General features: G+C 47.4%; 1 protein-coding gene and 1 pseudogene across 1 annotated transcript in view; both read left to right on the top strand.

The window, feature by feature from the left end:
- Positions 1 to 10,116, top strand: part of LOC100464715 — a 36,487-nt pseudogene extending 26,371 nt beyond the window's left edge.
- Positions 9,225 to 25,178, top strand: part of VWF (von Willebrand factor) — a 138,439-nt gene continuing 122,485 nt past the window's right edge. The window contains exons 1-5 of the mRNA XM_034645977.1: positions 9,225 to 9,450; positions 10,615 to 10,669; positions 12,157 to 12,321; positions 22,364 to 22,466; positions 22,992 to 23,200. Coding sequence (XP_034501868.1) covers positions 10,615 to 10,669; positions 12,157 to 12,321; positions 22,364 to 22,466; positions 22,992 to 23,200 — 532 coding nt within the window. The 5' untranslated portion in view covers positions 9,225 to 9,450. The remainder of the gene's footprint in view (positions 9,451 to 10,614; positions 10,670 to 12,156; positions 12,322 to 22,363; positions 22,467 to 22,991; positions 23,201 to 25,178) is intronic.

Genomic DNA, 25,178 nt, shown 5'->3' with positions numbered 1-25,178 from the left:
TTGAGTTTTCACTGTGCATCCTTTCCAACACTTTGTGTTTTGTACTTTTACTTTGGACCTGTGTTACCTAGCACCCCTCCCCCCCAACCAAAAAAACAACAACCCATTAAACACGTCCCCAAACTCCTGTACATAAAAATCACCACCATAAATAAAGAATAAACGTACATGGAGAACTGAGAAAAACATTTGTTTATTAATGTGAGGAAAAAAGAATAGTATTCTTAATCTGTAAAGAGCTTAAATAAATCAGCAAGAAAAGAGAAACACCTCAGTGGATAATGAGCTAAAGACACAAGCAAGAACTTCACAGAGGAAGAAGTACAAATGGAGAATTTTAGAAACTATTTTTCAGTAATTACAGGAATAATGTTATAACAATAATCTTACACCAGTTTTTGCCAAATTACCAGATAATAAAAAAGAATTGCTTAGCTCAGGCTGTTGGCTTTAAAAAATAGATAGAATATATAAAGGTCTTTTTTAAAAAATATTTTATTTATTTATTTGACAGAGAGAGAGAGAGAGAGAGAGAGACAGCCAGTGAGAGAAGGAACACAAGCAGGGGGAGTGGGAGAGGAAGAAGCAGGCTCCCAGCAGAGAAGCCTGATGTGGGGCTCGATCCCAGAACGCCCTGGGCTGAAGGCAGATGCTTAACGACTGAGCCACCCAGGGGCCCCATAAAGGTCTTAACAATTTTTGTGCCTTTTGGCCTAGTGATTTTTTTTTCTTTTACTCCTAGGAAATTGTTTTAAGGCAATAGGCGATGTGTGCAAAAACATGTGGGCACGGATGCCAGTCACTATGCTGCTTGTAAGGGCAAAGCCACATGCCAAGGTCCCTGGCTTCAGGCCTTTATCTTTTCAGTGAAAATTTCAAGCGTACGGACATCCAGAGAGGATAAGATAATAGAACTGATACGTGAATAATGCAGCCAGTTCTGTCCCATCTTGACGTGTCTACGTATTTGCCTCACACGTTTGAATTGAGTAGATAAATAAAACCTGTACAAAGAGGACTAGCCCTTTGTGTACTGCTCTCTGGCTCACGTCTTCTTCATCCCTCCTTAGAGGCAGCCACTACCCTGAATTTACTGGTTATCACCCCGTGCATGTGTAGCTGTACTTCACGGGCAAGTAAACTCATTTATGAGCAATAGTGTACGGTTTTATTTTACATGGTCTCTAACTTTACATGAATGTATCACACTGTAGAGATACTTGCTTTTATTTCTTGGTCACCATTATTTTTGGGATTTATCCATGTTGGTACACGTAGCTTAGAGAATTTTTTTTTTTTAAGTAGGCTCCACACCCAGCGTGGAGCCCAATGCGGTGCTTGAACTCAGGACGCTGAGATCAAGACTGGAGCTGAGATCAGGAGTCGGTCGCTTAACCCACGGAGCCACCCAGGCGTCCTGATAATTTTTTTAACTGCTGTTTGGCATTTCATAGGATGAATGTATCACAATGAATTTTTTCGTAAGGTTGTTTACACATTTTTGTGACTACATTCACTGAAGCAAGGAAGCATTTTGTGCAAGTTGCTATGTGCATGTGGATGAAAGTTTCTCCAGAGGATATGTGAGGACTAGAATTGCTGGGTCACGGGGAAGAGCATCTTTAAATGTAATAGCTATTTCCACATTTTTCTACAAAGTGATACACCATTTGTCCTAACAACAGCAAATAGGAGTTCCAGTAGCCCCACATCCTTGCCAATCCGATGGGTAGATAACTAATTGTGGTATTATTTTGGATTTTCCTGATGACCAGTGGGGTTGAGTGGTTTTTCATATGTTTACTGGCCAAATGGGTTTCTTCCTTTTCTGTGAATTGTCTTTCTGTATCACTTACTGAGTGCCCCTGGGTTGTTTGTCTATTTTTTTTTTTTTACTTTAAAAGAATTGAGATATAATTGACATGTAAAATTATATTAGTTCCGGTACACAATATAATGATTTGATATTTGTATGTATTGTGAAATGATCACCACAATAAGTCTAGTTAACATCTGACACCACTCACAGTTACATTTTTTTTTTTTCTGGTGATGAGAACTTTTAAGACCTACCCTCTCAGCAACTTACAAATATCCAGTATAGTATTCTTAACTATTATCACCATGTTGTACATTATATCCTGTGACTTACTGATTTTATAACTGGAAGCTTGTATCTTTTGTCCCTTTTCACCCATTTTAGCCACCCCCACCTCTTGCCCTTGGCCACCACCAATCTGTTTTCTGTATCAATGAGCTTGCTTTTTTTTTTGTTGAAGATTTTATTTATTTATTAGAGAGAGAGAGCACGCACATGTGTGAGCGTGAGCTAGGGGGAGGGGCCGAGGGAGAGGGAGAAGCAGACTCCCCGCTGAGCAGGGAGCCCAACACAGGGCTCGATCCTAGAACCCTGGGATCATGACCTGAGCCGACGGCAGATGCTTAACGGACTGAGCCACCCAGGTGCCCCTGTCTGAACTATTCTTAATCTTCTGCTTTCCATGCAGATTTGGATCAGCTTATCTAATTTCATGAAAAATCTTGTTGCATTTTGATGGAATTGCATTTAATTTATAGACTAATTTGAGGATAATTGGTATCTTTACATTATTGTGACTTAGTAAGTATGAACACAGTATATCTCCCTATTGCGCTTTCTTTTATGTTTTGTAACAAAATTTATGATTTTCTGAATAATGGTATTGTACAGATTTTATGGAATTGATTCTTTTTTAAAAAATTTATTTGAGTGAGAGAGAGAGGGAGCAAGCGGGGGAGGGGCAGAGGGAGAGACTCTCCAGCAGACTCCGCACTGAATGAGGAGCCTGACCACCCTCCCCAAATGGCCGATCCCAAAATCTCGAGATCATGACTGAGCAGAAGCCAAGAGTCGGGTGCCTAACCCACTAAGTCACTCAGGCACCCCTCTTCTTCTTCTTTTTTAAAAAATAATATCTCTCTTTTCATTTCTGACATTGTTCACTTTTGTTTTCTTTCAATTTTTTCTTTTTCTTTTTTTTTAAAGTTTATTTATTTTTTAGTAATCTCTACACCCAACGTGGGGCTTGAACTCACGACCTCACAATCTAGAGTTAAGAATTGCATGTTCCACCAACTGGCCAGGTGCCCCTAGAATTCATTCTTTTTTAATTTTTTATTTATTTATTATTTTAAAAAATTTATTTATTTGTTTCATTTTATTTTAAAAAGATTTTATTTATCTGACAGAGCGGGAGACAGCCAGCGAGAGAGGGAACACAAGCAGGGGGAGTGGGAGAGGAAGAAGCAGGCACCCAGCGGTGGAGCCTGATGCGGGGCTGGATCCCAGAACAACGGGATCGAGCCCTGAGCCAAAGGCAGACAACTGAGCTACCCAGGCGCCTTCCCCCCGCCCCGCCCCAGAATTCATTCTTAAGTAACTTACAGTATTTGTTTCACTGATAGAGTCATTTTAAAGATTGCATTTTTTAAAAAGATTTTATTTATTTATTTGACAGAGAGAGACAGCCAGTGGGAGAGGGAACACAAGCAGGGGGAGCGGGAGGAAGAAGCAGGCTCCTAGCGGAGGAGCCTGATGTGGGGCTCGATCCCAGAGCACCGGGATCATGCCCTGAGCTGAAGGCAGACGCTTAACGACTGAGCCACCCAGGCGCCCCTAAAGATTGCATTTTATAATTATATAGGAACATAATAGGTTTTGAAAATTCATCTTGTTTTAGCAAACTGCGGAGTTCTTAGTAAAGTTCTTTTATGTAGATTCTCTGGAATTTTTCAATGCAGACAGTCATATCTTCAACTTATATTCCCCTCGAAGTCATATATCTTTGTGTTCTTTTACTGTGCTGGCTTGAATGTCTGATCCGATGTTGCTAACAACGTTGCTAGTATGATACCGGGTATCTTTGTCTGCCAGTTGTTAAAGAGAAAGTGGCTTATGATTTACCATAATTGTGAAGTTTACTCTCTTTCTTAGGTCAGGGACATTTCCTTCTTTTAACAGTTTACTGAGATTTTTTTTTAAAAGATTTATTTATTTTAGAGAGAGAGAGAGAATGCGCAGGAGGGGCAGAGGGAGAGGGAGAGAGAATCTCAAGCTGACTCCACACTGAGCATGGAGCCTGATGCTGGGCTCAATCTCCTGACCCTGAGATCATGACCTGAGCTGAAACCAAGAGTTGGACCCTTACCGGACTGCGCCACCCAGGTGCCCCTTACTAAGATGTTTTTGATTGCTTGTTTTCCATAAGTGAATGTTGTTTACTTTTACCTGAAGCTCATTCACTTTGCCTTATAATTCAATAATTTAAAAAATACATTTGGAGCTTGTATTATGAAGTGCACATGAATCTATAATTATCTCTTCCTGGTTTGTTCAACTTATTACCAAATTTTTATCTTCTTTATGTGTGAAGATGACTTTTATCCTAGGTCTGTTTTGTCTGATGCTAATATAGCCAGCTTTCTCTTGGTTGCCATCGACCTTTTGTTTTTTTTCCTTGCAGTCTTTGTGTTTTTATGTTTTAGGTCTTTCCCTTGAACATTGCTGATTGTGTGCCTTTTAAAAGAAATCTAATATGATAATCTTTCTCTTTACTGCTGATTATCCATATTTGGGTGTTTTGTGCTATCTTAATTTATGCTGTTTGCCCTGTTCTTTCCATGTTTCCCCCCGCCCCTTCCCCAGGTCAATCTAGTTTTAGTTCCTGTTTTTTCCTCATTGGTTTGGAAAACTTACATTTAATTTTATTTTTAGTAGCCTCTCTTAAAATTTTGGTATGCATTGTAGCCTTAACCAAGCCTACAGTTATCATCCCTTTCTTTCTCCTGAGCAATTTGAGGACCTTAATACACTTTCACTCCCATCACCCACTCCCTGTCTTAGGTGTTATTGCTATCTGGTATTCTGGTTCTATCTTATTTTTTCAACTCTCTAATTGATCATTGTTCTTGTTACTGTTTTATTCAATCACTGCCTGCTCATAGTTACCAATTTCTTGGTTTGCCTTTTTTTCTTGCATTTTCTTTCTGGGTTTAGTTTCCTTCTCCCTGAAGTACTCTCCTTAGTAGTTCTCTCAGAAAGGCATCTCAATGTTAAACATGCTGTCATTTTTCCAAAAAATGTCTCTACTTTGCAGTAACTGAATGATAATTTAATTAGGCCGAGCAGAAGTTACAGTGCCTCCCCCATGGCCCTCTGGACTTATGTGTTTCTTCTAGCCAGCCAGTGTCTGCACCACTGTGCCTGAGAGCCAGATGTATGGAGAAGTTAGTGCCAGGAGCAGCCCTTGACAATTAATGACCCATGTAGATGTAGAAATACCCCTGCTTTCTTGACCCAAGAGTGGGATAATTCTGAGCATGAGACTCAGGCTTTCTCAGCACTTTCCTCACAGGACTAAGCTCAGTTGCCCATGTGGTGGCTGCTTAATAAATATTGTTTATTGGCTGCTCTCCCTTCCCCATATCATATCCCCACTTCCCTGCTGGTGTTTCCTGCTCTCCCAGATAAATAATGTGCACTAAAATTCTCAGGGCCTGCTTCCGGGGGGCATTCAAGCTAAGGCATGACATGTAAGGACAGTCTCTCAGCACTTCTCTTTGGATTTTCTTATTCTATTATGTTTCTTAACGCATCTCTTATTTTTTCATCTCCTTGTCTCTTTGAAGAATTTCCTTAGTTCTCTCTTCTAGCAGTTTCTTTTTTTTCTTCAGAAATGTCTGCTGTTTGTATTTGGATTTTTCAATGAATTTCCTATGTATTCTCAATTTTAAAAGTTCTTTTAAGTCTTTCTGTTCTCTTCTCATCATGTCTTATTCCTCTAGGTTTTCAATTCCTGATCTTTAGTCTATGATATTTTTAAATACTTTGATTTTTCCACTTCTATCTGATCATTTTATTATCTGAATTCTTGGGGGGATCTAATCCTGCTTTTGGTTGCAACTGCCAATTCTTGCTCATGGTGGATTGTTTTCTCAAGTGTTGAAACATCTGTGATTTTGAATTGATCTTCTACAGAGATTTATCTCTGGATATCATATGGGACCTGGGAAGAAGGTTTATCTTTTTAGATAGAATTTATTTTCTGTTTCTACCAGGAGCCCAGGTGCTAACCTAAGACTAACCTCTGTGTCATCTTCCCAACTTGGGAGTTCCCGGACCATGCGGTAATGTCATTTGAACCCGAAACCTGCATGAGTGTGGGCCCGTGGCGACAAATTTTAGAGAAAGACCTCATTTTCCCATCACCAAAACTGGTAGAGATAGACAAGCTCCTTTTCTTCCATGTTGGTGGCTGGAATTTTTCCTGGTACGCCCTTTGGAAGGTTTCCCTTCACATATCAGCCTTACGTAGGGTGTTGTCCAGCTCTCTGCCTGGGTCAGGCCCAGAGCCTCATTTCATGTTCTTGCCAAGCATGCCTCAAGCCTGGAAGGTGCCCAGATTCACTAGACCTGTGTGCTGGCACCACTTCCTGCTCACGGGGTTCCTCGATCTTGGAGATACCCCTTATTCTCCTCCCAGGTTAGCTGTGCGTTTAAAAAGTATTTGTCATATTTAACATGGCATTTAGAGATGTTTCACAGTGGGCAGATTTTCAGGTTATCTAGTGAAAAAAAAAGCAAGCTGGAAGTGGAAATTCTTAAGTACCTTTCTACTCTATTGTACGAACTCTGCGTCTATTACCATTTGCTTCCTTGGGAACATTCATCCTCTGCTGGGCGGTAGAGGGAGGGGCAGAGCGTGAGGCATGTGTGTGGGGAGTGGGGAGGCTGGGGACGGGATGGTCTCCCAGAGTCTTAGGGCAAGTGGGAATCACAGGTGAGAAGCAGTGAGGTGGGCTTCCTTACCTGCATGGGTCTGCGTCTGCCTGTCATGGTGCCTGGAACCCCACCGTCAGAGAGTCACCTTCCTCCTCTATTTTATCAGCTACCTGTTTTAGCAGGAATGGGTTTAGCAGATGATGTGGAGAATTTGGCTCTTAGGAATGGGAGATTGGGAAGAAGGATTGGGGTATATGTGTGTGTGGTGTGTATGTGGTGCATGAATGTGCTATGTGTGTATATGTGCATCTTGTGGCGTGTGTGGTGTTATATGGGTGTTTGTGTGGTGTGTGTGGTGTATGTGGTGTGTGTGGTGCATGTGGGTGTGGTGTGTGTGTACATGTGTGGGGTGTGTGTGTGGTATATGTGGGATGTGTGTGTATTGTATGTGGTGTGTGTGTGCGTATATGGTATGTGTATATGTGGTGTGTGTGGTATGTGTGGTGTAGTGTGTGTATACTGTGTGTGTGATATGTGTATGTGTTGTGTATATATGGTATATGTGTGTGCAGGTGTGGTGTGTGTGTATGCAGTATGATGTGTGTAGTGTGTATGGTGTGTGTGTATGTGGTGTGTATGTGGTATGCATGTGTGTATGGTGTGTGATATGTGTATATGCATGCTGTGTGTTTGTGCGTGGTGTGTATGATATGCACATGTACATGTGTGTATGGTATGTGTATGTGGTGTGTGTGATGTGGTGTGTGTTGTATGTGTATGTATGTGGCATGCGTGTGTTTATGGTATATGTGTATGGTGTGTGTATGTATGTTGTGTGTGTGGTATATGTGTATGTGTATGTATGTGGTGTGAATGTATGTGTGCGGTGTGTATGGTATGTATGTGCACATGGTGTGAGTGTAGTGTGGGTAGTATATGTGGTGTGTATGTGATGTTGTGTGGACATGTGTGTGGCGTGGTGTGTGTATGTGTGCGTATGTGATATGTGTATATGTGATGTGTGTGCTTGTACATGTGGAGTATGTGTGCATGTGTTGTGTGTGTGGTGCAAATGTGTGTGTCTGTAGTGTGTGTGCGTGTGGTGCATGTGTGTGTGTTGTATGTGTGTAATATGTGTGTGTGGTATGTGTGCATGTGTGGTATACGTTATGTGTGTGTGGTGTGTGTAAGGTGTGTGTGTGGTGTGGATAGTGCACGTGGTATGTATGTGATGTTGTGTGGGTATGTGTGTAGTATATGTGTATGTGTGTGATGTGTGTGTGTGTGGTGTGGGGAGCTGTGTATGTGTGTTGTGTGTGTGATATGTGTGTGCATGTGTGTGGTGTGGGGGGCTGTGTATGTGTGTGGTGTGTGGTATGTGTGTGTGGCATGTGTGTGTGTGGCACGTGTGTGTGGTGTGTGTGATATGTGTGTGCACGTGTGTGGTGTGAGGATATGTGTATGTGTGTGGTGTGTGTTATGTGTGATATGTGTGTGTGATATATGTGTGCATGTGTGTGGTGTGGGGAGCTGTGTATGTGTGTTGTGTGTGTGATATATGTGTGCATGTGTGTGGTGTGAGGATATGTGTATGTGTGTGGTGTGTGATATGTGTGTGTGATATGTGTGTGCATGTGTGTGGTGTGAGGAGCTGTGTATGTGTGTGGTGTGTGGTATGTGTGATGTGTGTGTGATATGTGTGTGCATGTGTGTGGTGTGTGTGTGATATGTGCATGTGTGTGGTGTGTGTGATATGTGTGCGGTGTGTGTGATATGTGTGCGCATGTGTGTGGTGTGGGGGGCTGTGTACGTCTGTGGTGTGTGTGTATGTGTATGTGTGTGGTGTTTGGTGTGCGTGTATGGTGTGTGAGGTCAGGCACGCGTCAGGCAGCAGCAGTGGGTGCAAGAGTCTCGGGGGGCGGACGGGAATGAAGCCGCCCCGGCCATCACTTTACAGGGGTCTGGGCTTGGGAGCAGGCCCGCGTTGAACTGGACCGTGAACGCTGGCCAGGGCTCAAAGGGCCTGTTTTTGTCGGGGCCAGGACGGCATCATTCATACCTTAGCGTGGACAGGAAGCATCCGTCCTCTTCTTTCTCCAAACACAGCGGCTAATTTGGCTCAGGTTGAGGTGTTTTTCCCAACTTCCCCGGTGTCTGGCCTTGGCAGCAGGATCCAGAGGCTGTGTGGATCAGGTCTGGCCTCTTCCCCCGCCTGGACCAGCCTGCCCGGGGACTACCAGCCTTGCCGGTCATCCCCTGCCTGTGTGGAGCCCTCCGTGTGGGTTGGGGTGTGGGGGGCGTGGGGAGGGCAAGGCAGCCCATCATGGCAGCTGTCCGAGGTCTCCCACCAAACTCTTCAAAGCCTTATCTGCTTGGAGGTATTTCTAATACCATTTCCGTTCATTGTTTCCTTGTGGTAATGAACGGGAGGCCAATCCCCCGCTGGGGCAGCTCACAGCTATTGTGGTGGGAAAGGAGGGGGGTGGGTGGACGTCAGGACTTGGGCTTTATCTCCCCTGGCTGCGGGAGTGCAGCCCCCGGGTCACTTAGCAGTGAGCCAGCGCTGAGCTGCCGCAGTCCCCTCGGCCTCGGCTGCCGGGGAGCATGGCCTAGGCGGGCGGCCCCGTCGTGCGGCGCTGAGCTTCCCAGTGGACCTTGGAGATACCTGCTGCCCCCGCTTGCAGAGGAAGGTCTGGTCTTTGGGGAGCGGGGCTGGCTCAGTTGTGGGAGAAAGAGGAGGACAGGTCCCGGCCCCCAGAGAACGGGACGTCCTCTGTCCTGGGGCGAGAAGGGCTTGTGTGGAGGGTGACTCAAAGCCAGGACCGTCCAAAGGACCACTCTCCACTTGTCTCTGGGGAGTCCTGCAGCTGCTCCTGTTCACGCCTGGCTTTGCTGCGTGCTGTACTTGACGAGGCGAGCCTGGAGTGGGTTTTGCTCTCGTCTCCGGCTGTGTTTTGGGAGGAGCTGATCTACCTGTGTGATGGGAGCTTGGAGAGGGTCACCTGCTCCGAGACCAAGACGTGGCCATATCTGAGGTCGAAGTGCCCCTCCTGCAGATGCGGGACAGATCAGGCTTGTCTTTCTTGCGTTGGATGAGGCATTGGGTGGGAAAGGACTCACCCCCAGTGAATCTCAGGTGATAGATTCTATACCTGTTTAACAATGTGTTCAAGAGGAGAGGGGCTGTAAGGGATTGGGGTGTGCTCTGCAGCCAGAGTCAATTGTCTCTCTCTGGAGGGGGGCACGCTATGGGGAGCCTTGCCCGGGCCTGGGGCTACTGGACTCCTGTCCATGCATCAGCTCGTCGCCTGAGCAGCTCCTCAGGGCTGGCGCTATGCCAGGTGCTCATGGTCTAGGGCTGGGGACTGACCAGCAAACTTGGCTATAGAGCATTCTCGACATCTGGGGACTTGTGGTAGGAATAGAGCATAGGATAGTTCCTTCTCCCCAGTCTGCTGCCGGGTGTGGAAGGACGAAGAGGCAGGGTGGAGTTAGGTGCATGTCAGCTCCTGGCTGGTGCAGGAGTGCAGGGTAATGAGAGGCCAGGCTGGCCTGGAGGCATATAGAGGAGAGGGCAGAGCTTTCCATCTCTGCCTGGGCTCTGGGTCTGCTGTTGAGGGAAGGGCGCCCAGGGTCTGGCTCACAGTGATTGTTACTCTTGGGCCTGGGCCTGGCTGGGAGCTTTTTTTTGGGACCAGTACTCCATGTTCAAGGCAAACAGGGCCAGTAAGGATGAGTCTTTTCTCTTGCTTTAAAAAAAAATGTTCTTCCCACTTCACACATGGACAGTAGCGCATACCAGTAGCTATCTGTGAGGGCAGTGATCAGCGATCATTTCTCCTGCTTCTCTGCAGATGATTCCTGCCAGACTTGCGACGGTGCTGCTGGCTCTGGCCCTCACCTTGTCAGGTAGGTACCAAAGTGCTTCCATTCTTTACTCCTGTCTCAGGGTCATTTGGAATAACTCCCTTCCAGGAATCAGCAGGTGTGTCTGGAGCTCACCTGTGTGCCCAGCACTGTGTTAGGCTTGTGTTGGGCCTGCCAGAGTCACTGGTTCATTCCTCTTTGTGAAGCTTCTTCAGAGCCCCCTGCTCCGGCTTGTATTCCTCCAGGAGCAGGTGTCTGCAAATGCCAGTCTGATTGGACAATTAAGAAGCACAAGGGCCACACAGAGCAGTTCTCTGCAATGGGGCTGCAGGAGGGGGAAGAAGGAATCCAAGAATTGGATAGAGACTGCAGAGGTCATCTAGTTGAACCACTCAGAGTACAGATAAGAGACTGAGGGTCAGAGAGGAAAAATAAATGCTCCAAAGTCACATAAGCAGAGATCAGAGGTCTGTTCTCCTGGGTCCTGGGTTACTACTCTTTCACTGCACTACACTGCCTCCCTTCCCTTGCCGAGATACTAAATCCATGAACAGCAAGAGGGACCCTTTTCTGACCCTGGCTTGTCCCCACCTAGACCACTCAGGCCATGACATCCAGCCTGCTGCTCACAGTGTAGGCTGGGGGGGAAATGTACATTTTTCATACCCTCTACATCTTCCTACTAGGTGGGTCCCGTGCTAGCAGACCCAGAAAACTTCCTAGAAGTTTTACTAGAAATTTACTACTGTGGTGCCCCATCTGACCACACACACATGTACACACAGACACACACACAATGGGAAGGTGGTGGGAGGATCTCCTGGGAGAGTTAGCGTATGGCCCTAGAGGAGCTAAGGCTTCATAGATTCTATGTGTTGGACACACAGGCTGATTTGTTTGAATGTAAACTGTTCAAGATACACTAGTAGCTTAATGCTTAAAGATGCTCACTGCAATCTATTTAAACATTGAAAAATTTGGAAAAACGCTAAGAATCTAATAGTAGGGGGTTTTGCCGCATACATTTAGATGCAAATAGAGTCACTACAAATCATGTTTTGCAAGTATACACAATGGTATGATAATTTCTTTGTAATATGTTGAGAAATAGGTTATAAATTATATAGGATGAAAACAAGTTCGTAAAAAATCTATAATTGTATATATGCTGTGAAATAGGACAGAAAGATAAAACTGCAACGGTAACTTTAGTTATTGCTGAATACAGATGATTTTACCTTGTTTGTATTTTTCTTCTGTATTCTCCAAATTTTCTCTGATAAGCATGAACTACAGTTTGAATCAGTAAGAAATATCGTTAAAACAAATAGATATGCTGAAAAGCTGTTCTATTACTGTGGTGGGTCCTGGTCCTTTGTGAGGGCCAAAAGCAGCAACGTGAGTCTTGTTTAGGATGGAAAGTACTTCCCTACAGCCCCATTTTTATCAGCCACAGCCTCATTTCTACAGGGCTGGAGTGGTTTGGGCTGATGGTCCCAGCTCTGCTCACCTGCAGTCTCTCCTTGCAGGGACCCTTTGTACAAAACGGACTGTTGGCAGGTCACCGATGGCCCGGTGCAGCCTCTTTGGAGATGACTTCATCAATACCTTCGATGAGAGCATGTACAGCTTTGCGGGAGATTGCAGTTATCTCCTGGCTGGAGACTGCCAGAAGCACTCCTTCTCGCTAATCGGTGAGTCCGGGGCACTGAAGGGAGGGATTCAGGGCAGGTGCCAGCTAAGCTCAACCCCAGTGCGGGCGGGGGTTGGGGGTATATTCTTAGGACAGTGCCTGAGCTTGCAGATTCCTGAGGGAACATGGAGGGGAATGGCCTGTCCATGACCAAGAGCTTTCTTTAGCTTCCCCCCCAGGTCTCTCTCTTGGGAGGCTGGTGGGGTGGAGAGGGTCTTTGTGCTTTTCCAGTGGTTGTGTGCATCGCTCTGGGTGCAGGTTGCACTCTGGGAGCTCCAAAACATCAAGAGAAATGATGAACCAGAAGATGCTTTGTAACACACAGAGCTCCTAGCAAACGGGAGGGGCCGTTGCTATGTTCTTGGCGGAATTCAGGGTCCCTAGCAGATGTTGAACACCTCGTGTGCTCCTGGGGGACTCCTGGTATTTTGCTAGTACTTATCTCTGAGCCCCACAGCGGCTCTGAGATGTGCGTACGGGTTGCAGCCACCCCTGTTTCACAAATGAAGAGCTGAGCCCAAGGAGGTGGTATGATCCTGCCAAGGGTTGGCAGTTAATCAAAGGTCAAGCTGGATTTTGATCCTGGGCAGGACGCGAGAACACTCCTCTGCACTAAGGAAAGAGGGCTCTCTCCAGGGCTGGGAGCGGGCCTGGAGGTAGTGATGGGGAGATTGTGGTTTGGTGACCTTCACACTCAGAATGAAGCTGATGTGTGTGATGTGTGAGTGAGGACGAGGTCCGCAGCCTCGGGGAGATGGTGTGGCAATGGACAGACCCACGTTGTCAGAGCACAATTTTTTGTGACACTTGGTAAAGACAGTCAGGAAGGCTTTATTCAAGAGTGGCCACTGCTATGGTGGTGGGGGGCGGTTTGCAGTAAGGGAGAGGCATGGGGCTCCACTCCAAATATAACAAGGCCAACTGGGGATTTACAGCCAAGGAGCCGGGTGGGGGTCTGTGGATGGAAAATTACTGAGGGGAATGCATCAGGGATAACATCTGGCTAAGCCCACTCGACAGGGTTCTTGCTGAAGGCATGCCGGGGTGATAAGACATTGAGGGAGGGGTGTGAGGAATTGGTCAGATATTGAGGATGGGGGATTTTTGATAAACTGACCCCGCAAGATTCTTGCTGAACGGAACTAATCAGACCAAAGACAGAGCCTAAGGTGGGGGCCTCATTGAAAGGAGGGCTCAGAGGACCAAACCCCTGATCAGGTTTGGTCAAGGAGAGATTTTGGGTAGGGGGTCTCCTGGGGCGGTCACTCCACCAGTGTCCCAGGCTGGATGCAGCCCTCCGTGCTTAGCGCGGGGCCAGGCTGTTCGGGTGCTGCCTGGGCTGACAGCGGCCGTAACCGGGAGGCTCCGTGTGCCTTCACCGCCTGCCCTGCCTCCGCTGGAAACCCTATCTCCGTGTGACTTCAGTGGACTGCGCTTCACCAGACTGCCCTTTTTCCTCCTCCTCCCTGAGCCCCCCAAGGGCAAGGACCATGTCTCACTCATCTTTGTTTCCTGGTGTGTGGCTCACTGGGGTCTGTGGCAGCGCCAAAGGTGGGATGGGGTGGGGATTCATAAAACACAGTGCTCTGTGGTACCGAAGAACCGATTTCGTGAAAAGCATGGCCTGCGAGGAGCCTTGGGTGAGGGGTTTGGTTGGGCCGAGAGGACAGGGGAGGGGCTGCATGCAGCGGGGACAGCCTGGGCACAGGGAAGAGGCCGGAAGGAGTGTATGTTCCCTATGTTCCCTCAGTGCAGCCCAGTGGGGAGGTCAGGGTGGCTGGTGCAATGGTTCTTGAACAATCTGCCTCAGGATCACTGGGAGGGCTGCTTAGAAACAGGTTGCTGGGCTCCATCGCCAGCATTTCTGAGTCAGTGGATCTGGAGTGGGGGCTGCAAGGCTCATTTCTAGTAAGTTCCCAGGTGCTGCTGCAGCTGCCGGTTTGGGGAGCAAACTTTGAGAAGCATGGGGCTGGGGAGTAGTGGGCAGTAAGGCTGGGTCAAGGGGTGAGGCTGACAGCCTGATGGGGGAGTTTGCCTCCCGACTCAGCAGCAGTGAGCAGCTAGTGCGGAGTCTCGTGCAGCTGGAAGGATGAAGAGGGAATTGCTACTTTGCCAAAAGGGTCCAGAAAGGGAGAACGGCGGAAGGTAGGGTGGTCTTGGCCATAATAACCAGGCAGGGGGTGAAAAAGACCACAGACATCCCAGGGCATGACAAATGGAGGAAGGCATTCTGAACTCTGAAACTGGGGGCCCCCCCTTGCTTCAGAGGCAGCAGCTGGGGAGTGTCTTGGGAGAGCAGTTACCCCTTCACCTTCCCTGGGAGGCTGAAGGCTGAGGACCTCCTGCCTCAGGTGGCCACAATGTTTATTTTAAGTGGATTTCTCTACCTTAAAAACCATAGTGCATTTAAAACAACAGGGATGGACCTTGAGGGCATTATGCTAAATGAATTAAGTCAGACAGAGAAAGACAAATACTGGATGATCTCACTTACGTGTGGAATCTAAAAAAGAAAAGGAAAGAAAGAAAAAAAACCCCCAAAACAAGACCCAAACTCTTAGAAAAGAGGTCAGATTCGGGTTATCAGAGGCAGGTGGTAGGGGGAGGGGGAATTGGAGGCGGATGGTCAAAAACACACACTTCCGTTTGTAAGCTAGCTGAGTCCTGAAGATGGGCTGTACGACGTGACGACGGTACCTAACGCTGCTGTACGGCGTGCTTGAAAGTTGCTAAGAGAGCAGCTCTTAAACGTTCTCATCACAAGGCAAAAAGCATTTCTCTCTTTTTGTCTTGTTTCTCAATAAAAAAAAAAAAAACATAGTGGCCTCTTATATCTCCATAAGAAACCCAAAAGTTACTGGAGAGACTATGCAAGATTTATTTATTTTTTTAAAATTAAACTTTTTATTTTCATCTAATTATGGATTCACATGCAGTTGTAAAAAAATGCAAATCTGTGTATCCTTTACCCAGTTTCCCTCAATTCGTAACATTGTACAAAACTATCCTCAATGATCACAACCAGGAAATTGACATTGAAGCCATCTACTGATCTTTCCATGTGTACTTAGTTGTATGCACCTTAAAAAATCATAGTGGGGTTCCATATAGACTCCCTACCTAAGACCCTTTCCTTAAGATGACTCTGGGGTGTCAGTGGGAATGGACGGTTAGGAGTGATGGGAGAAAGATTTTGAAAGAAGAGTGATACCCTCTCTACCATGTGGGTTTGGGCTTTAGGGGACTTTCCAGGTAGGGGGACCCTATGGAGACACTAGGGGTTGCTGTCCTGACTCTGGCTGTGGACTCCTTATCCTGGAGGTGGATTTGAAACATGTGTAATGAAATCTTAGGGCCAAGCGCAGAATTCATTGTCTGGGCCCAGGGAGGCAAGCGTCATGTTGGACGAGTCCCCTTCCCCCACTTACACTCCACTCCAGACCCCACTCAGGGCAGGCCTCAGACTCCCCGCTGAGCAGGCAGGTTAACTCAGGCTGTCACTGTTGCCTTCTCCAGGAAGCCCCCTGACCACACTGGCCCTGCCCAGCCCTGGGCTCATCCATCTGGGGGACTGGTTGTTTTCCATCCCCCAGCATGAGGTGGCTCTTCCCCAGCAGGAAACTGAAGTGTAAGAAAGAGCCACAGTTGCGGTCAGAAAGCTTCGCGCTGGTCTGGGCTGCCCCTGTTCACGGAGTGTCCTTAGGGAACTGCGCCCGTGTCCCCGCTTCCCCTTCCTCATCTTTAAGATGGGGACACTGTGAGGATGGAGGGAGAGAAATCATTGACAGGCCTGCAGGGTTACCCCCAACTTAGTGATGGAAAGCAGCCGCCTTAACACAGGGTGTCCACTTGTTGGTCATGAACATGGTGGGCCAGGGGCTGCGGGGCCCCGGGGGGCCATCTCTGTCAAGGTCATTGGTACATTAGTCCTCCCTCCCTGGAGCATTGCTTGGGTTTGTGTCCAGGGCCTCGCGCCTTCTGCGCATCCTTTCCAGGGTTTCAGGGGCCAAGGAGAAACTGCAGGGCTGTGTGAGGCCTCTCTGTTTCAAAGTATTTCAGTGGGACCTCCCCACTTAGCCCCACTGGGTCATTGTTTTTATAACAACTTGTTAGGGGGCAGTTTTCTGGCAGGTAATTGGCTTAAAGCAGCCTATGGGTTCATCACACATTTTTTTTTTTTTAAAGATTTTGTGTATTTATTTATTTGAGAGAGAGAGAGCATGCACACGAGTGAGGAGAGGGGCAGAGGGAGAGGGAGAAGCAGGCTCCCCACTGAGGGCTGCTGCTTCGGGAGGCTGAGGCACTGGGTTAGGCACGCTTGGACGCCGCATCTCCGGTTTCCACGTGCATGCCTGTGTCCCCTCCATACATCTCTGCCCCATTGTTCTCCAATGACATCCTGTTTCCTTGCTTCCAAACCACAAATTCCCACTCCTCTCGAGCGCCTATGGACCTTGCTCACATCCTGGGTAAAGTCTTTATGTCTAAGCAGGGGGCCCTTCCCTCGATCCTGGCTCTTGTCAGGCAGGTCCAGGCAGGCCAGAGCTATGGGTCTCCTGGCCCACTTGCACAGGGGCTGGGGAGAGAGATCCTGGAGTCCGGGTGTCCCCTGCTCAGAGAGACCACTTGTCCTCAGGCAAGCTGCAGGACCTGGTTCTGGCGCCAGCACAGAGAGAGCCAGAGACTCACAACCGACCCCGTGCTGAGTCACTTACCAGGAGGAACCTTAGTTTCCACATCAGTGAATGGCCCCTATTAGACCAGATCCCTGTTTCTCAGCATTTGGAAGATGATCACCTGCCTCAGAGTCACAGGAGAGGCGGTGGAGTGTTTGTTAAAAATGCATATTAGTGAGTGTCACATTCTAAGGTCCAGGAAAGCACCCCGATCTGACTGGCTCCTGCTGCCAGCTTGCTCCCCAGTATGCTTCCCACTCCAGCATGTGGGGGGAAGCCTTGCTCCCTCACGTAGCCCCCTCGGTCACTGAGCTCAAGAGGCCAGGTGACAGAGCCATGGGGAGAGCTTCCCTGGTTTGCTCTGGCCTCTTGTGGGGGATGCCCAGCCCATCTTCTCCCCACGGTTATAGGAAGTTGCACCCCTGCGTGTCTGTGGAGTGTGGGAGTCCCCTCTGGGCTCACCAGCAACTTTCAACAGCTCACCTTCCTAATGTCTGCACATCATTGGATTCTCCCCTGAGTTCTGAAGGGAGGGAAGGAAGGCTAATCTGGAGTTCTCTCCTGCATTAGTGGTTAACGGAATCCAGAACACTCAGATGCCCCGTTAGGCAGCTTTGTGTTTCGAAAGGACATTTACCCTCAGAGTCAGAAAACCTGTGGATGGGCTCTGCCTCATGTTAGCAGCATAAACCAATGGTTCTCAACCTGGGTGATTTTCTCCCAGAGAACATTTGGCAGTATCTGGAGACATTTTGGATTGTCACAAGTTGGGGGTGGATGCTACTGGCATCGAGTGTGTGGAGGTCAGGGGTCCTGCTAATTACCCTGCCATACCCCAGAAAGCCCCACTACAAAAAGTGTCTGGGGGCACCTGGGTGGCTCAGTTGGTTAATCGTCCGCCTTTGGCTCAGGTCATGATCTCAGAGTCCTGGGATCAAGCCCCCAGTAGGGCTCCTTGCTCAGCAGGGAGTCTGCTTTTCCCCCTCCCTCTGCCTCTTCCCCATTGCTCATGCTCTGTCTCTGTCTTTCTCTCTCTCAAATAAATAAGTAAAATCATAAAAAAAAAAGAAGTGTCTGGCCCCAAATGTCAATACTGCTGGGTGGACAAACTGTGTTGTAAACTTAGGCTTCAGTTTCTCTCTCTATAAAGTGGAGTCAGTCTAGATCAGTGTTTTTCAAACTGAGTCATAATGTATGGATTTAAAATTAATGGGTGTAACCAGCATTTAGAGTAATTAAATGGAATAGAATAGAAAACCTTAGAAGGTGTCAGAGTGCATAGCAAACAGGAAGGGTAAGGGATGTGAAAGATGTGAGTGCGTGCGTACCGCGTCATGAAGTCAACTGTGTTTTCACTCTGCTTTCTGGGCAAAAACGTCCTAAAGTCACCTGTTTAGACCATCCCCAAGAGACTTCTCACTGCCATGGTGTTTTTCTTTCCTTTTTTTTTTTTTTTTAAGATTTTTATTTTTAAGTAAACTCTACACCCAACATGGGGCTTGAACCCATGACCCTGAGATCAGGAGTTGCATGCTCTAATGACTGAGCCAGCCAGGCATCCCCAGAGTGTGTTTTTCTGTATTGAAGTCATCTTCAGGACACACTTTCAAAAATCTCCTTGCTGCCCCCCTCCTTTGGGTGTGGAGTGACTGCTCTTCAGGCCTCCCTCAGATGTCCAGTGCCAGGAACCCCGCAGGCTCCTCGCAGTACAGTCCTCACCAATGGTCCCAATTCCAGCTCCCCGCCCCCACCCTGGGTCCCTGGACAAGTGAAGATCCTGGGCAGCCAGCCCCATCTCCTCCGACAGGGCTCTGCCTCACACAGTCTCTGCTCAGCAGGTACTCCCTGGCTTCCTAACGCTGATCCTACCCCGGGCACACTGACCCAGTTCTTCAAATACTTAAACCAGGGCCTGGTCTAAGTCCAGACTCTTTCACTGCTCACGGGCTTTGTGACGATGGGCAAGTTACCCCGAGTGTAGCCACCTGGGTGGACCCAAGTCCCGCGGTCTGTGGGGTCAGGCCGTCTTCATTATTTACTTGCAAAGCCTGGGGGCTCCCATGCACCCCCACACAGTGGGAGCCTGTCACCCTTACAGGGATGGTGAGCTCTGGATTTCCCACTGCACCTGCCCTCGGTGGAGCAAGCGACTGTCTGGGTGATTCTACCTCCCGACAGCCCTGAAGAGCTGCAGATCTGCAGCTGCAGGGTGACGGCTCACCCCAAGCCGCCTGGGTGCGTCCAGAACGTTCCCTATGCACGCTCCAGCCACATGCTCCCTGGCTGACTTGTTCTCCAGAGCCCTTTCGAATCTTCATGAGAGGGCGGGAGATTCTGCAAGGAGAGGCACACAGGGATTCCTCTCGTTTCCAGGAAAGAAATGCTTTTGGCTCAGAGGCAAGTTACTGGTTGAGTTACCCAGTGAAGCAGGGACAGGACTGCCCATCCATCTGCTCTGTGACACTGGGCGTGATGGCAAGGAAAATCGTATAGATGAGGAGACAGGTTTTGTAGTCTTATGGGACCCAGAGCCCCCGACTTCTTGGGCTCATCACCCACCCTTTCCCACAGGCAGGTGGTGACTGGAGTCGTGCCTGGGTGGTGGAGCCGTGAATGGGTGGGCTGACCTCCAGAACAGGCCCAGGAAGGAAGCTGCAAAGGCCCAGAGGCACAGAAGGCTCCAGGGAGGGACTGTCAACTGGAGGTGGTCACCAGGAGGTCTCATTTGCTTGTTTTTTCAAGATTTTACTATGGAAATGTCCACATATTCAGAAACGTTGAAAGAATAAGACAGTAAGCACGCATATGCCCACCCCTCAGATCCCACCTTTAATGTTTAACTCTATTTGTCTGATCACCTATCTATGTGGTTGTGTTTGTTTTTCTTTGGCTAATTTCTTGCTGTCAGAAAGTTTGCTTAACTGTTTAAGGATTAGCTCGCTGCAAAACTGTTCTAAGTCAAAATGCAGAGCAGATAAGCTCCTCAGGCAAACAGGACAAAAACCCCTTTAATGTGGCTGGTGTCTCTTTTTCCTCCTGACAGTGTTGGTCCGGGGCTCTGCAGACTGTGGTTTGTGGGCTGTGGGTGGTCCGTGGGCCTTTCCTGGGGGCCTCTGAGCTGCTAAGAGTGGATCCTTCAGGAATCTAGTCTTAGAATGGGCCCGTTATTTACCTGTGACTCCCTCGCGGAAATCTCACCAGAATTGACTATATTTCCTGCTTGGGGCATGCGTACGTGCGTGCGTGCGTATGTGCGTGCGTGTATGTGTGCATGTACGCTTGCGTGCCATAGCTCATCGCTGTCCTCCAGCAGCTCGGTCCAGCTCCGGCCTCAGCTGGGGAACTCCTCTCTGACTTTGTCAGTGGCCCGAGTCTTGGCAGCAGCACCTCACGCAACAAATCTCCTCATCTCCCACACTTAGTTACATAGACTTTCTTTTCTTTTTTTTTTTTTTTAAGATTTTATTTATTTATTTGAGAGTGAGACGGAGAGAGAGAGCATGAACAGGGGGAGCTGTAGAGGGAGAAGCAGACTCCCTGCTGAGCAAGGAGCCAGATATGGGGCTCCATCCTAGGACCCTGATATCTTGACCCGAGTGGAAGGCAGCTGCTTAACGGACTGAGCCACCCAGGCTCCCCAGTTCCACAGACATTCTTGCCTCTTCTTCTGCTGAGCGGCTGGAGCTCACACTCTTCTAGGAGAGGGAATATTCCCTCATTTTCAAAGTTAACCTGTTTTTCTTGTCCTTTGCCCCATTTCTGCAGGATCCCTCAGGCACCGAGCCCCCATATTGAACCCCCTCTTCTCCAGCATCTTCCATCTCTGTGTTCACTGCTACCCTTCATCTTCCTTATTTTCAGCAACTTCCCAGCCTCTGAGGCTGGAGACTCAGACTCTGCATTGTTCCTTCTGGCTTCTTCACCTCCCGTGGCCAGTCCGTAATCTTTGGAGACTGCCCGTTCTCAGGGCCTCGCGATGGGACTAGTCTCCATGGGGCTGCGGCAAATGGGGCTCCTGCTTGTTTTCCTGCTTTCAGGTCACTGCCCCCACCCTGGCCTCTGTGTTCGCCCCTTACAACTCAACCCTTGTTCAGAGATGATTTTCTCATGTGTTCACCTAGTCACACGTCTGTCATGGCAATATAGATCATTTATCGCCTCCTTCCTGAGTTACCCACGTGGAGTGAGGCACTTTGCCAGCGGGATCTCTAAACATCTGCCAGAGCATCAAATTCAGTAAACTGAGACAGAACTCATGAATCTCCATTTTATTTTATTAAAAGGTTTTTTATTTATTTGTCTCAGAGAGAGAGAGAGCACAAGCAGGGGAGCGGCAGGCAGAGGGAGAAGCAGGCTCCCCACTGAGCAAGGAGCCCCATGCAGGACTCAATCCCAGTACCCTGGGATCATGACCTGAGTCAAAGGCAGATGCTTAACTGACTCCATTTTAAACAAAGAGCCCAGGGATTCTGGTTTGGGCTATCCTAAGAGAACATTATACATAACTCTAACATAACATTATACATTATACATAGCTATCCTATGGTACCTGTTACAGATAACCCACAATGTTGTTTTTTTGCCACCTTGCAGTATGGTCAATTACTGTCTGCTTATCTTACTTAGACTGTAAGCTCCCAGGGGTGCCTGGGTGACTCAGCCGGTTAATGTCTGCCTTCTGCTCAGGTCATGATCCCAGGACCCTGGGATCAAGCCCCTCATCGGGCTCCCTGCTCAGTGGGGAGTCTGCTTCTTGCCGCTCCTCCTGCTTGTACACTCCCTCTGGCTCTGTCAAATAGATGGATAAAATCTTTAAAAAAAGGAAAAGACTGTAAACTCCCAAAAGAAGGGGTCATGCTTTTATCGTTTTCTTTTGAGAAATAGAAGAGACTATTAGCAGACTATGTATCCAGAAGGCATTCAATAAATATTTTTAGATGAGGGGCGCCTGGGTGGCACAGCGGTTAAGCGTCNCAGCGGTTAAGCATCTGCCTTCGGCTCAGGGCGTGATCCCGGCATTGTGGGATCGAGCCCCACATCAGGCTCCTCTACTATGAGCCTGTTTCTTCCTCTCCCACTCCCCCTGCTTGTGTTCCCTCTCTCGCTTGGCTGTCTCTATCTCTGTCGAATAAATAAAAATAAAAATCTTTAAAAAAAAAAAAATAAATAAATAAATAAATATTTTTAGATGAATGGAAAAATGAGTGAGTAAATGGTATTTTGGGGAAGATTTTTATTGCCCATTTAAGTTCTTGGTGGGGGGATTTTTCCCCAGAGATGAGATTCATGATGTACATAAGAGGATTGGAAGTAACTTTCCTAACTTTTTTGGTAATAATTGCTGGTATTGACTCTTTTCTCTTTCAGGGGGCTTCCAAAATGGCAGGAGAGTGAGCCTCTCCGTGTATCTGGGAGAATTTTTCGACATCCATTTGTTTGTCAATGGTACTGCACTGCAGGGGACCCAAATGTAAGTCAGAAGCCTGGAATGTCTGGAATGTCCGAGTTAAAAAGGACAGGACTTGGGGATGGGGGGGTGCCTAGCCTGGGAGGCTCAGTTGGTTAAGTGTCTGCCTTCAGCTCAGGTCATGATCCCAGAGTCCTGGGATCCAGCCCTGCATGGGCTCCTTGCTCAGAGGGAGTCTGCTTCTTCCTCTCCCTCTGCTGCTCCCCCTGCTTGTGCTCTCTCTCTCTGCACTTTCTCTCTCCAATAAATAAATAAAATCTTAAAAAAAAAAAAAAGACCCTGGGGACCCCTCTTGCAACCCCCTTGTTTTTTCAGCTAAGGGAGCTCGGCCAGGGGAGAGGAAGTAAATGTGCCCAGGGAAGAGTGGCAGGGCTGGGGGAGAGCCCCATATCCCAACTCCTGGTCTAGGCTCTCAGCGACTGCACCAAGGTCCCAAACCTGGAGCATGGGTTTGGCCTTGAAAGGTGGGAGGGACACCCAGGAAATGCATGAGAAGCATGCTTCCGAAGCTCATCCTTGTGCCCCCAGCATCGCCATGCCCTATGCCTCCAACGGGCTCTACCTGGAGATCGAGGCTGGCTACTACAAGCTGTCCAGTGAGGCCTACGGCTTTGTGGCCAAAATTGACAGCAGTGGCAACTTTCAAGTCCTGCTGTCAGACAGAAACTTCAACAAGACCTGTGGGCTCTGTGGCAACTTTAACATCTTCTCCGAGGATGACTTCAGGACGCAAGAAGGTAAGTGTCTCTCAGACACCATTTCCCTGGAGTTGTGGTTATGCTCGTCATTTCCCCGCTTGCAAACCTTCACTAACACCCCTCCCCAGGCATGTCATGTTTATCCTGCCAGCCTTAACTGAGTGTTCCAGCCCACTGCCTAGACTGCCCGGCAAACCACATCTTGGAGATTGGTTGGTTCAACTTGGCTTGGTTCAACTTGGAATTGCCCACAGCAGCTTACACAGGGTAGATGGTTGGTAGATGCTGGATGGTTTGAACAGACCCTCCTGAATGAGTACAATAGAACTTCATGGAGGAAGTCTGTAAAGGGTGGCCCGCTGTCCAAAAAGGCCAGTCTATATCTGTGTTCATGAGCAATAGAAGATAACACGGACAATGCGGAAACCACTACTCATCTTTAATCTTCTTTTGGTAACTTCAATTACGTTAACATTCAAGGAGTGATGCTTCCTAACAAAAGCTGAACATTTGTACATAAGTTCTTCTTCTTCCTTATGACCCAACTACCCTCTCATTAAGGAGTAAGCATCTAGGGAGATGGTTGACCATTCCTTTCATTTCACTGTATATGTTGGAAAATAATAAGATCGTTTGTTTTTGTCTTCTCCAGCACTGATTTCTCACACTTTGTATCATCCGATATGTATATTTAAGGCTATACATTTTCCTCTAAATGCCATCTTAGCTACACCAATTTTGATATTTTCACGTTCCTTTAGTTCTATGGATTTTCTAGTAGCCTTTGAATTCTTTCTTAACCTGTAGAATGTGTTCAAAATTTCCAGATGTTTAGAATTTCTAAAGTTATCTTTAATTGATTTCTAATTTAGAAATTTGGGGAGATTTGTTTGTGGCCTTTTGCAATTCTCTGTATGCTCCAAGTGAAGGTATTCTCCGATTGGTGAAGGATTCTATATATACTTGTTGAATTAAGTTTGTTAATTGTGTTATGCAAATATTCTATACATTTACTACTTTTTTGTCTGCTTCAATCATCCGTTACTAAGAAAGCTGTATTAAATTTTTCTACAGTGGTGATGAATTTGTCAATTTCTGCGTGTAATTCTATCAAGTTTTGCTTTATATATTTTGAGCCTTTGCAATTAGATTTTAGAAATGTTGAATCTTTCTAGTGAACTGTTCCTTTTATGTAATGACTTGTCATTTTTAACAATGCCTTATGCCGTAAAATCTGCTTGATATTAATATATAGGCACTTCACCTTTTTTTAGATTAGTATTTGCTTGACATATCTTTTTTTAAAAAGATTTTATTTATTTATTTGACAGAGAGTGAGACAGCAAGAGAGGGAACGTAAGCAGGCAAAGGGAGAGGGAGAAGCAGACTCCCCACTGAGCAGGGAGCCTGATGCGGGGCTCGATCCCAGGATCCTGGGATCATGACCTGAGCTGAAGGCAGTCGCTTAATGACTGAGCCACCCAGGTGCCCCAATATATCTTTTTTCATGCTCTCAACTGGTCTGTGTGGTTTTGTTTCAGATGTTTTGCATGAAAGAAGCACATAGCTGGATTTTATTATTATTATTTTTAAAAGTCAGATTTATCGAGGTATAGTTTACATACAGTAAAGGCCACCCTTCCCGGTCTAAGAGCTTTCACCAAAGCGAAGAGCCATGGACCTACCCCAAACTGTGGAACAGTGTTCTCCCCCCAGAATTCTTGTGCTCCTTTGTAGGCAAACTCTCCCTGAGCCCCTAGCCCTGGTAGCCACTGACCTTTATTCTGTTCCTACAGTTTTGATTTCTCCAAAATTCACGTAACTGTAATCATACCGCAGGTGGAGCATTTTGCCTTCCAGGTCGGCCTTCTTTCACTTACCATGATGCCATCTGTGTTGTTGCATGTATCAGGAGATTGTTGCTGTTTGTTGTTGAAAGGTACCGCCACAACGTGTTTATCCATGCACTGGGGGAAGGGCATTTTGTCATGTCTAGTCTTTGGCAATTATGGATAAA

This window comes from Ailuropoda melanoleuca, chromosome 16 (genome assembly GCF_002007445.2).
Source record: "Ailuropoda melanoleuca isolate Jingjing chromosome 16, ASM200744v2, whole genome shotgun sequence".
In the NCBI taxonomy this organism is placed as follows: domain Eukaryota; kingdom Metazoa; phylum Chordata; class Mammalia; order Carnivora; family Ursidae; genus Ailuropoda; species Ailuropoda melanoleuca.
Note: the sequence above shows the minus strand (reverse complement) of the source record. Positions and strands in the feature narration are given on the sequence as shown.